This window comes from Narcine bancroftii, chromosome 2, assembly GCF_036971445.1.
Source record: "Narcine bancroftii isolate sNarBan1 chromosome 2, sNarBan1.hap1, whole genome shotgun sequence".
Taxonomy (NCBI): domain Eukaryota; kingdom Metazoa; phylum Chordata; class Chondrichthyes; order Torpediniformes; family Narcinidae; genus Narcine; species Narcine bancroftii.
The window spans coordinates 103153116-103166157 of record NC_091470.1 but is presented as its reverse complement, the minus strand read 5'-3'; the positions used below and the strand labels follow the sequence as shown (position 1 = coordinate 103166157).

Below are 13042 nucleotides of genomic sequence, written 5' to 3'. Positions count from 1 at the left end.
CACCCATATCTTCTTTGGCTTGGCTTCACGGACGAAAATTTATGGAGGGGTAATGTCCACGTCAGCTGCAGGCTCGTTTGTGGCTGACAAGTCCGATGCGGGACAGGCAGACACGGTTGCAGCGGTTGCAAGGGAAAATTTGTTGGTTGGGGTTGGGTGTTGGGTTTTTCCTCCTTTGTCTTTTGTCAGTGAGGTGGGCTCTATATATACCTACCAAAAAATACTAAACCCTCCATACCTCATAACCCTCTATTTTTCTTTCATCATGTGCCTGTCCAAGAGTCTCTTCAATGTTCCAGCCTCCACCACCACCCCTGGCAATGCATTCCAGCCACCCACAACTCTCTGTTTTAAAACACTTACCCCGATGTCTCCCTTCACTTTTTACAAATGTCTTCTACTCCTGTCTATAAAAAGGTGCTGTCTACCTTGTAGATCTCTATTAAATCACCTCTCATCCTCCTTTGCTCCAAAGAGAAAACTTTGCTTCATAAGACATGTTATCCAATCCAGGCAACATCTTTGTAAATATCCTCTGCACCTCTCCATAGCTCTCACATCTTTCCGGTAATAAGGTGACCAGAACTGAAAACAATATTCTAAGTGTGGACTCACCAGATATTTATAGAGCTACAACATTACCTCACGACTTTTGAACTCAGTCCTCCTAATAATGAAGCAAGCATGCCATAGGCCTTCTTAATTGTCCTATCAACCTGTGCGGTGACCTTAAGAGATCTTTAGATTTGGATTTCAAGGTCCCTCTGATCACACACTTTAAGTATCCTACCGTTAACCATGTGCTCCATCTTCAGGTTTGACCTTCCAAAATGCAGCATCTGGATTGAACTCCATCTGCCACCTTTCCACCCAACTTTACATCCTGTCTATATCCTGTTGTAACTTATGACACTGTCCACAACACCTCCAACCTTTGTATAATCCGCAAACTTACTGGCCCATCCCTCCAATTCATCTTCCAGGTCATTTATAAAAATCGCAAAGAGCTAGGGTCCCAGAACAGATCCCTGTGGAACTCCACTAGTCACCAATAATACATTTGTAGCACTTGTCCCAACCTGTGTTGCTCTCAATAGAGCTCAAAGAAATTGAGGAAGAAAGTGGTCTTTGCAATGAACTGAAAGATGTGGAATAGGAGTGTCGAAAACCACTTTTATGCTCTCGGAAGTTCAGTAAGGGAAAATCCAGTCAGGGCAATTACAGAAAGTTTAATAACACCTTCTTCATAGACTGTCCCTCAGTATCGAGACTGCCTCAATTCCACTCAGGATTTTTTGGTTCTCTGGAGGGTCCACAAACTCTTGCTGGTTGACAGGACAGGTAGGTGTGTAGTATGTGAGGGGATCCATTACTTCTATTGCTTCTGCAGGGCTTTTGTGTGCTCCTGATGCATGGATGTTATCTCGAGTCCTCCTTTCCCACTTTGGGTGATATTGGGCCAGATTGGGGACTTTGGACTTCTTCAAGAAAGCTTTTAAATACATCCTTGAATCTTTATCTCGGCCCACTTCATAATCAAATTCAGCACAGACTAGAAGGGCTGAAGGGTGTCGGACTCTGGCTTTACCTTACTCTTAATTTAGTCTATGTGTGGTCTGAGTCCAGCGTGTTCTTTGAATGAAGTGATAGGAGAAGGTATTCGGTTCAACAGTCAATTTATTACACAGCTCAAGAATAAAACTTAACAGAGCTCTGGTTCAGTCATTAGTTCATAGGTCACCTGCACAGTGAGCTATTCCCCAAGACTGACCCCTATTGTCCAGTTGGCTCAGTTTATATAGATCAACCTTATCATACAGAACAAAAGTTGGCTTCCTTTGCTAGATTTCATTATCATACAGAACAAAAGTTGTCTTCCTTTGCTAGATCTTTTTGCATAAGGGTTATCACAAGTCATCTCCTGTTTTGCAGATATCTGGGGTGTAGCACTCCCATCTTAATCCTCCAGGCCAGACTATCCTGTTGATTTGATCAGAAATTAATTAATCTCCAGATATTTCTAATCACCATTCTGTTCCTGTCTGGCCAATTTCTGCTGTTCTCTTTAACACCTCCTCATGCCTTAATCTTCCTCCTAGACTGGTTTTCCATTCCCTTTGTTTCTTGCAGGCCATTCTTTGTTCTGGTCTGGCCTGTGTCTCCTGTGCTACTTACCACCTCCTTCAGTTTGAGCATTCCTCCTAAATCGTTTTATGCATTTCCTCTCCCTGTATTTGGGAGCATCGGACTTGTCAGCCACAAACGAGCCTGCAGTTGACGTGGACATTTATCCCCTCCATAAATCTTCGTCCGCGAAGCCAAGCCAAAGAAAAAGATTTTGGGAGCAGATAATTTTGCTCAGCCAACTTTGCTCCATGCTGTGATTGCCACTTAATCACATTCCTCTTTTTCCCTGAACCATGCAGTACATATAAACTTATTAATTAATCATTTCTTTCATAATGTTTTAACCCCTAGATTCAAACAAGGGCCTGTTTTCTGTGCTGTAATGTTCTGTGGTTCTCTAGTTCTCAGTGCCATATTCACAAAGGACATTGCCTGCCCAATGAAGCTGACTCAGAATACCTAGGGCCTTGCTCCTGATGATGTTGGTCTAGGAGAGCATGCCGAACTGGAGTGTTGAGAGGGAGGTGATATGTTCCCGGTGCCATGAGGTGTGTAGGTATCATCAGGCCTCAGAGGCATGTAGGAGGGCACGGACCAACGAATAAGGGACAATTTGGAGAGTTAAACAAGAAGCTTTGCAGTCACTGTGATTGCAATTTAATACACAAAAGTGGTGGAGATACTCAGCAGGTCATGCAGCATCCAGTGGAGGCAAAGGTATAAAACCACTGTTTCAGGCCCAAACCCTTCTTCAAGGTATGAGCAAACAGTAGGCAGGTGCTGAATAAATGGTTGGGGGGGGGGGTGAGGGAAGAAGGGGCAGAGGAGGAGCACAGGCCAACAGGCAAGTGGTCAGAGGTGGACATCGATAGGACAGAAGAAAAAAAATCTGGGAATTCATAGGGGGAGGGGAAGCTCTCTGAATGGAGAGGGAAGGAGATGGGGAGCTGGAGGAAAGAAGACAAGAAGGATTGTGAAAGAGAGATGGGGAGGGGCCTGACAAACTGGTTAACAAGTTGATATTAATGGCATCTAGTTGGAGAGTACCCAGACGGAATATTAGGTGTCATTCCACCAATTTGCAGATGGCCACTGTTTGGCAATGCACGAGGCCTTGGACAGACACGCAGAAATTAAGATGACTGTAGTTGTTCAAGGTCAATTATCCTTCCCCAGTTGGTGGCTGATGTTCAAATCGTCCTTGGTTAATGAAGGAGAGTATCCATATCCCTCCAACAGTTTCCTGGTGCTACTTGCTACTTGGGACATGAACTCCAAGATCCCTCTGTGCTTTACAGGATGCAGTAATCTCTCTTTGCTGTACCTGCCACATACATCGCCTCACTCTTTTATTCAAATTCCACTGGCCATTTTCCTGTCCCACTGACCAATCATCCAGATCTACCTTCTGGGGCCTTCCTCCTGTGAGAAACAGAAGTACCTCCACAGAATTTGCTCGAGACAAAAATTGAGAACAAAGAACATTTATTATACAACAATGCAAAGTTGGGTGCTTCCCCTTACCCTGGGAAAACACACATATCCTGGGGCTCACCCAACTTTTATACAGTTGATTTCAGTATAGAAGTACCCTCCCCCTTACATTCTTCTGCCTTCTGGATGAGTTTGGCATTAGGCAATCCTGTCTGCCTAAGTGCTGTTTCTGGGGGGTATCCTGTCGGTGTCCCATCATGTCATTGTCCTTATTGTCCTTATTGACAAACTTGCCTTTGTTCTAATTCACACCTTCACCCCCCCGACTCTCAGAGCTACAACCTTCTTATATGCAGAACTTGCCTAATTCTGTCTAAGGCTAGAAGACCCTTATCTTATTCAAACTAACTTTACTTCCTACATTCTATTATCTATCCTTATCCTATTCATACTGGCTTTATTCATTACACATATATCCATACTAGTTTCCTCATCTTCATATTTTTATATCAGTTTTACTTATCTCTCACACTCCCCATTATTAACCGCAGGGCCTATTTCATGTACCACCTACAAATCTCCGAACATTTCAATATAAATAATAATTATCTGTTAGAAAAAGCAAAGGAGCCCTGGGAACTCCCTTGTAACATATTTACTGTTGTCCTTGGCCTGTTAATTTTTTTTGACCGGCTGTGGATGAGGTATAGGTGCCATAGGATTCACACCACCAGGATTCACCCCTCCACCATCAGACTCCTCAACCACAAACTCTTTACGACTCTTTTAAGATTTCTTCCTTTCTGTATTGCAGTTTATTTAATTTGTCTACATGTGTGAGTTGAGTACAGTTTTTTTTGCACTGCCAATAATTCTGCCTTGCTTGCAGGAAAAAAGAATCTTCGGGATGTATGTGTTGTTGGATCAAGTGATGAAATATTCGGCCTGAGGTTGAGTGCAACATACAGAAGGGCTGGAGAAACTCTGCACTGGGTGTGGCAATGTCAATGTGGTGAGGTTTTAATTGTCCCTGTTGGTGGTAGTTGCCGGTCATTGGAGCAGGGACTGCATTATTGCAGAGAAACTCTGGCTCACATCTGTTTAATCATTGCCGGCAATTGGGGATGTTGGACCATTCACTGCACCAGTTCCAGGGAGACCCGGATCAGCTGATTGGCGGCTGACAGCCAGGCTTCGCTCGCGATTGGTGCATTGTGACGAGAGGCCCGGCTCCCAAGCTGTGATGGACGTGGCGATGCCCCAGTGGCAGGGGCGGGTTCGGCGAGCCTGACTTGTGTGGGCGGCGGTCAGCGGGGTCCGCTACTCCCCCGTCGGCGGCCGTTCCGAGTCGGAGGCCGGGTATCCGGGCAGGTCAGGGGCTGTCAGAGCCGTGGGGTTTGGTGGGGGTGGGTCTGAGCGCCTATACTGGGTCGGGGTGGCTCTGTGTCTGGGTGCCTAAACCTGGGGAGGGGGCGTCGGTCTGGGCGCCTAAACCTGGGGAGGGGGCGTCGGTCTGGGCGCCTAAACCTGGGGAGGGGCGTCGGTCTGGGCGCCTAAACCTGGGGAGGGGGCGTCGGTCTGGGCGCCTAAACCTGGGGAGGGGGCGTCGGTCTGGGCGCCTATACTGGGTCGGGGTGGGTCTGTGTCTGGGTGCCTAAACCTGGGGAGGGGGCGTCGGTCTGGGCGCCTAAACCTGGGGAGGGGGCGTCGGTCTGGGCGCCTAAACCTGGGGAGGGGGCGTCGGTCTGGGCGCCTATACTGGGTCGGGGTGGGTCTGTGTCTGGGTGCCTAAACCTGGGGAGGGGGCGTCGGTCTGGGCGACTATACTGGGCCGGGGTGGGTCTGTGTTTGGGTGCCTATACTTGGGGGGAGGGGGGGGGAGGTGGAGTGCCTATACCTGGGGGGGAGGGGGGGGTGCGAATTTGTAGGGGTCCTGTCTACACTGGGGGTGGAGGGTTTTAACACCTATGAGGATGGGGGTCCTATACCTGGGGTGGGGTGCCTATACCTGGATGGTGTAGGTGAGTCTGGGTGCCTGTAGCAGGGGGGAGGGGTCTGGCCTCCTGCACGCAGGGGTCATGGCCTGTCTACCTGTACACTGGATGAGCAGTTTCTCACTGTCTACATCTGAGGTAGGTGGTTCAGTGACTGCCTATGAATAGGGTTGAGGAGAAGGGAGTCTGCAGCTGTTCACCTGTGTCAGGGGGAGGTTCTGCTGCTTGGAAACATCTATGTTAGTGGTGTGTGGTTGGAGACGATTGATGGTTCTGCTTCGTTTTTGTCTGACACTAGGCATTTGCTTCTTTCCCTCTGGTTGCAGCAGCCATTAGTGTGTGTCTGCTCTTCACGTTGGAGGGAAATTGCATTTCTGTCATATGTATTGTTCTGTTGTAGGTAGAGGGCAATGCAGAGCCAGCCCCTTCAAGCTTGCTCTTGCTCTCCCTTCCCTGCCACAATCATCAGTCACAATTTCTGCACAATAATCTGGTTTTGTTGTCTACTTCCTCCTTGCACCCATGCCCTTTCCCCTCTCCAGGAATTTGGCTCCCTGCTGTTTTCAGCCATCATTTTTTCCAGTCATGCCTGTTGATTTCGCCAGGAGACTTTGCCTCAATCACTCCCCTCCTCTTCACAGCTTCTTGAGCTACCAGGAGTTCCGAGGAGCGAGTGGATCCAAGCGAAAGCCGTTGCGCCCGTGTCTGAGCCTTCGAGACAAAGCGTGCCTAACTGAAGGGGAATGGGAGGCTTACCCTCAAAGCTGTGCCGACAAAAAGAAAGTCATTTTTGCAGATGCAAAGGGTCTCTCACTCACCGCTGTTCGAATGTTCTCCGAGATTGAGGATGATTTGTCAGATCTTCAGTTTGAACTCTCTGATCTCGCAGACTGTGATCCACCACCTGTCAGGGACGAGAATTTATCTCTCGACTTTCATCTGCCCTCGGAAGATTATTTAAACTTCCGTTCTCGTTTGCAAGAAAACTTTGTCTGCCTTGAAGACTGTGTGGTCCAGGAGAAATTCATTTCTGGAACAGTCAAAGTTAAAAATCTTGGCTATGAGAAAAAAGTTATGATCAGGATCACCTTTGACGCCTGGAAAAGTTTCCAAGACTGTGAGTGTGCTTACTTGAACAATATGTATAGCTGCGTGGATGTAGACACATTCTGCTTTCAGATCCACCTTCCAGAATGCCTCCAGCCTCGTGAGAATGTCGAGTTCTGTGTATCTTTCAAATGTGCCCAAGGTACCTTCTGGGACAACAATAACGGAGACAACTATAAACTTGTTGGCAGGGACTGGGTGCCAGCGGGTGAACAGGCTTGCTCGGGGGCAGGAGTGTCCTGCAATGCTGGGGGAAAGCCACAAGACGTAGATCATGAGCAGTTTGGCAGTCCCAGATCATCTGATGTGATGTTCTCCCAGTGGCAGAGTTGGGGCACGTTGAACAGCGGTGCCTATTGGTGAAGCCTTCTGGACCCACGATGGGAATTGGCTAGCAAATGTATTTCCAAATGCCATCACACCCATTGACCCGAGGGAGTGGAAATTTTCAGTGTGACACTTTAGATGCAGCTTCTTGCTCTGTTGACTGTAGGTTGACAGATTGTGATGCTGTTCAATCTCTCTTTTTGCCTGGTTTCTGAGGAAGTGACAGAATGTCTGCTTTTTGTGTGACAGGGAAATGCTTTAGAATATGGGTGCTGTTTCATGTAGAATAATGTTTTAACAAAAGTAAACTGATCATCTGTCAGTGACTTGCATGAGCAGAGGTGGCAAAAGTAGATTTCACAAATCGAGCACATATAGGACATATTTGTTAAACTACTGCTCACTTGCTCTCTTAACATCTCACAAATTAAAATTGTCACCTGCTGTGAGTAACAGTGCTGTAGCAGAACTGATGTGCATCATAGATTGAAAACGGGTTGAGGTTTGGAATTGGAATGATTTTCTCAGTTTTGTCAGGTTCAGCAACAGAGTGGGTGGCCACTGCGTGACTGGCTTGGCGATGTTCACTCCCCTGTCTTGTTTCCATCAGAGGAGAGTTTTCAGATGTGCAAGAATATAACCTTTTATCAGTAGCAACATTTTGGTTCTATTTGCTGTGTTGGTTTCATGTAACCAAAGTTGAATCTCAAAAAGACGATGCCTGAGCAAATCTTGCTTGCTTTAGGCAATGTGGCTTAGGTTTAAAGTCGGTGAAGAGGGTGATGCCCTTCGCAGCACTGGAAGGCTGAGATTTGCCTTGATAAAGCTTGAACTGTGACTCAATTGGAGTTGAACTTCCCAGTTAGTTTCTACATCGTACTGAACAGTGTTGAAGTTGAGGGGGTTTGAACGAGGAGATATGAGGTTTCCTTCACATTTTAAGTTTTTGATTAGTTTTATTGAGTACTTTGATTTTCATTGAGGCTAGAGTCTCAAACAAGATAATCTCTGTAACTGTTCAAATATGCAAAATGTATTTAAAAAAAAAAAATTGTGAATAATGTTGGAAGCAATTGTTTCATAAATTGAATGGGACTGCAATTGCAAAAAGCCTCATGTGAGGCCTGGTTCTCACTTCTGCAGAGTTGTGGAAGTTTGCAGTTGAAGTGGTTTCTCCGCCTTGAATGAAGAATGAATCTGGTTCTGTGGGAACTTGTTCATGAAAGATTGTTCCATACTTGATTGCAAAGTTCTTCATATTGGAGATTTAATTTACATAGAGGAGAATACGTTGGGTTGAAAGCCAAATTCTTTGCCATTGGAATTTTTTCTGCCTCCCCATTTCCCTGCCTCATATGAGCCTTGTTAATTCGTGAGCACTGAATCCAGCCACCATTAAGGGTGGAATGGGGCTTGGCCATTGCTTCCAGCTGATCACTGAGCAGTTGGTCTGTACTGGCACCTGTCACCTGCCAAATAAGATGCTGATATGTGTGTGCTTGGAGGAGGGTGGTTGAGCAAGAGAAATACAAGTTGAAAGCTGCAGTAATTTGTACGTTGAAATTGATTTCTTGTGCCACATTAGCTGATTTATTTTCAGATAATATTCCAGTGTTATTTAAAAAAAACGAAATCCTGTTTCTGGACCTAGACTTTTTTAATTCTAGTCAATGAGCCACCAGCAAACTAGAACCAAACATCAGAAAACTTATTTCACTGATTATTTAAATGTTTCTTTTGTGTGCAGCGTCCTGAGTGAAGATGGGAAATGGTAAAGTCAGTAGATTGGGATGGAAAGTGGAGGCCAGATTGTAGAATGAGAAAGTGGGATTCAGAAGATGAAGAGAGGATTGGCAACAAGATGGCCTTGGATTCAGTGAGGACTGCTGACTCCAGTATCAGTTTGTTTCCTGTTTGTACTTGTTTGGTTAATGGTTTGTAGGGAAAAGGCAGAAGGAATGTTTTGGGGAAGTGAATCTTTCCATCAAAGAAGATAACGTGTGTAATAGCCTGTAACAAGGTGGGCTATATCTCCTGGGTTCTGGTGCATTGCAGTGAGGACCTGTGGATACCTACAGAAAGTTCTGAATATAGAGTTACCTCAGGGTGGGAGGATGCTTTCCTCACTTAAGGGTGGAGAATCACTAACACGGTGCATCACGTGATATTTGGTCAGTGTTTCACGGTGTTAAAGGACATGTTATTGTCATCTGGTGGATTTGATAATGAATGGGATGCTAGCTCAACAAGGTTGTTTAGAACTCCATTGCAGCTTCCCTGTTCTCTAGTATTTATATTTGCATTTGTTGTAGATTAATGCTGTTTTGTACATAAATTTAAAAAAAATAAAGTTGAGTTAAATTAATATTTTCTTTGGATTTTCATTTCCTGGAGCCAACTATTTGAAGGATCACTAAATTGTAACCATCTATTTTTCTATAGAGTATGGGGCAATTTTATTTAGTTATATGATTGGGTGCTACAATGGCACTAACCTGAGGAATTGTAGGGTTTGATTTAAAAGGACTGAAGTCACCAAGCTTTCTAGTGCTCTCTTTCTGTATAGACATGTCTGAGGGGGAACTGGTAAGGTCGCACACTAGAAGAAAGACTGTAACTTGAGAAACAGGAGCAGGAGTTGGCATCTGGCTGTTAAGCCTCCTCCACCACTCATTAAGATTATGGCTGATCTGGACCCAGCTCCACCGACCTGCCTCTTCCCCATAACCCTTAACTCCCCCTACTGTGTCAAAAATCTAGCTGTGTCTTAGGTGTGCTTCCTAGGACAGAGAATTCCACAGATTCGCTACTTTCTTGGGAAAAGCAGTTCCCCCTTGTCTCTGTCCTAAATCTGCTTTCCTGAATCTTGAGGCTATATCCCTTTGTTTTAGTCTTGCTTACCAGTGGAAACAACTTTCCTGCCTCTGTCCTCTCTCATAATTTTGTTTCTATAAGATTCCCTCTTTTGAATTCCAGTGAATGCAGTCCAAGTTGACAATCTTGCCCTCATCTGCAGAATCAACCTGGTTAACTTCATCCGCACATCCTCCAAAGCCAATACATCCTTTCTCAAGTATGGAGACCAGAAATACGCACAGTACTCCAGGTGTGGCCTCTCCAGGACCTTGTACAGTTGTAGCAGAACCTCACTGCTCTTAAATCCCATCCCTCCAGCAATGAAAGCTCACATTCTATTTGCCTTCTTGATCACCTTTTGCATTTGCAAACCAACCTTTTGAGGTTCATGCATAAGCACTCAAGTCACTCACAATCTTTCACCATTTAAATAACAATCTGATTTGTTTTTCCTTTCAAAGTGTCCCTGCTTTTACCAACATTCTACGCTATCTGGTGTACCATTGCCCATTCATTTAACCTATCCATATCTCTCTGCGGACTTTCCACATCCTCTGCACAAGTTGCTTTTCCACACAGTTTATACGCTGCACTCTGTCCCCTATTCCAAATCGTTAGCGTACATCATGAACAGTTGTGGGCCCAGCACCGACCCCTGCGGCTCTCCACTCACCACCAATTGCCAACCAGAGAAACACCCATTTTCCCCAACACTGCCTTCTGTCGGTTAACCATTCCTCTATCCAGTCTAATACATTACCCCCAACTCCATCATCCTTGTGCAGAAGGGTTTTGTGTGGCACCTTAATGAATGCCTTCTTGAAATTTAACTATACCAAATCCACCTGTTACCCTCTATTCACTGTATTTGTTATATCCTCAAAGGACACCCGTTGTTGAATCCACACTGTGTTATTCCTGATGGAACAATTTCAAACCAGATGTCTCTTCCTTAATGATAGCTCCAAGCATTTTCCTGACTGCAGATGTTAAGTTAGCTGGCCTATAGTTACCAGACTTTTGCCTTCAATTTTTTTAAACTGAGGCGTGACATTTGGCATCTTCCAATCTGCCAGGACCCTGCCCACAGTCCGGAGAATTTTGGTAATTATCACAAATGCTTCTAGTGTAACTTCCACCGTTTCTTTCAGCACCCTGGGATTCATTCTTTCAGGACCATATAACCACTTACAGCACAGAACAGGCCAGTTCGGCCCTACTAGTCCCTACAAATCCCCACCCTCCTAGTCCCAATGACCAGCACCCGGTCCATACCCTCTAGTCCCCTCCTATCCATGTAACGATCCAGTCTTTCCTTAAATGTAACCAATGATCCCGCCTTGACCACGTCTGCCGGAAGCTCATTCCACATCCCCACCACCCTCTGTGTAAAGAAATTTCCCCTCATGTTCCCCTTATAATGTTCCCCCTTCAATCTTAAACCATGACCTCTAGTTTGAACCTCCCCCTTTCTTAATTGAAAAAGCCTATCCACATTTACTCTGTCCCTTTTAAAATCTTAAACACCTCTATCAAGTCCCCTCTCAATCTTCTACGCTCCAGAGAAAAAAGCCCCAGTCTGCACAACCTTTCCCTGTAACTCAGACCCTGAAATCCTGTCAACATTCTCGTGAACCTTCTCAGCACTCTCTCTATTTTGTTTAGGGGACTTATTTACTGAAAGATCTACTCGTTTACTCAGCAGTACCTCTTTTACATCTAGTGACTATATTGGGGTCCTCTCCTTCTATTGCATCCTTAACATGTCTCTCTGGTATGTTGACGTATCTTCCACTGAGAAGAGCGACACAAAATATTAATTGAAGGCTTCGGACATTTCTGCATTGCCAAATATTAATTCCACCTTCTCTTTTCACAAGGCACTCGCATTAACTTTAGGCACCCTTTTCTGCTTTATAATTTAAAAAAAAATTTGGGCATAAATGTAGCATATGTCATTTCGGCCCACGAGTCCATGCCACCTAATTTACACCCCATTAGCCTACACCCTGGTACATTTTGAAGGGTGGGAGGAAATTGGAGCAGGCACGTGGACAAGGTACAAGCTGCTTACAGACAGCACAGTATTTGAACCTCAGCCCCGATTGGTGGCTGCACTAACTGCTATGCCAATCGTGCTGTCCTAGTTTGGTCTTAGTTGGCTTTCATAATCTGTCTTTCCTTTAACTGCTTTGTGTTCTTTGTTGCTTTTTAAAGTTTCCCCAATCTTCCAATTTCCCACTACTGCTGGATTTCGTGTGCATTAGTTTTTAGTTTTATCCAAGGCTGGCTCTCCCCACCCTGACTGTTCTTGTTTTACACTGGAATAGACTGTACTGTATGAGTACAGTTAAAAATCTTTGACAGTCTGCCACTGTTTCTCCACTGCTCCACCATTTATAGTCTGTATCCCAGTCTCAGCTCTTCCCTCATCCCCTTCCTTGCTGAGGCACAATACAGGTTTTAGATCGAACTACTGCACCCTCCATGAGAATTCAGTCAGACTGTTTTGAGAAGGATCCTGAATTTAAAAAAAATTAATTTTACCTGTCTCATTGCACAGGGACCAGATCAAAGATAGTAACGTGCTGTTCAAGAAGTATAACTGATGTATTGTGAAGTCCACCACAAAACTACCTTGACCAACTTGATGGACCCAATCAACGTGCAAGTTAAAGTATTTCATGACAAATATCAGATTATTACATCAGATAGATATTTCTTGGTTTCTTGCCTGTGGCACCATAATGTCATTTGGTGGCCTATAAACCACTTCCACTAGTGTTTCCTCTCGCTTGTCTCTATCCAGGTGGATTCAACATTCTGCTCATTAGACCAGCCATTCTCAACAAGGGCCATATGGCTCCTGCGAAGGCTACAGCACATTTCAATTATAAAATTATTTTTGTTATTCATGCAGTTGATAGGAGAGAAGTATAGGAAGAAACCAACTAAACTTGATTGCTCCATAGTGAAGGGGGTCCATGAACTTCAAACAGAGTCCTAAGGGGGCCACAGCTTTAAATAAAAATAGGTTGAGAATGGCTGCCTTGGATCTTGCCTCATCTCATTCTCACACAGTTAATGCCTTTACAGCGCCAGAAATCAGGGTTAGAATCCCGCGCTGTCTGTAAGGAGTTTATACATTCTCCCTGTGTCTGCGTGGGTTTTCCCCGGGGGCTCCGGTTTACTCCCAC

At 45.1% G+C, this 13042-nt stretch overlaps 1 protein-coding gene and 1 long non-coding RNA gene across 2 annotated transcripts in view; one reads left to right on the top strand and one right to left on the bottom strand.

Moving 5' to 3' along the window:
- LOC138754048 (uncharacterized) overlaps positions 1-12488 on the bottom strand; it is a 37703-nt gene extending 25215 nt beyond the window's left edge. The window contains exons 1-2 of the long non-coding RNA XR_011351549.1: positions 12393-12488; positions 3452-3549 (exon numbers count right to left, since the gene is read on the bottom strand). This is a non-coding gene — a long non-coding RNA (uncharacterized lncRNA). The remainder of the gene's footprint in view (positions 1-3451; positions 3550-12392) is intronic.
- Positions 4484-9354, top strand: LOC138754045 (protein phosphatase 1 regulatory subunit 3C-like). The gene is made up of 2 exons (XM_069917787.1): positions 4484-4573; positions 6098-9354. The coding sequence occupies exons 1-2, from the start codon at positions 4563-4565 to the stop codon at positions 7023-7025; spliced, it is 939 nt and encodes a 312-aa protein (XP_069773888.1). The 5' UTR covers positions 4484-4562; the 3' UTR covers positions 7026-9354.
- Positions 12489-13042: the final 554 nt, after the last annotated feature.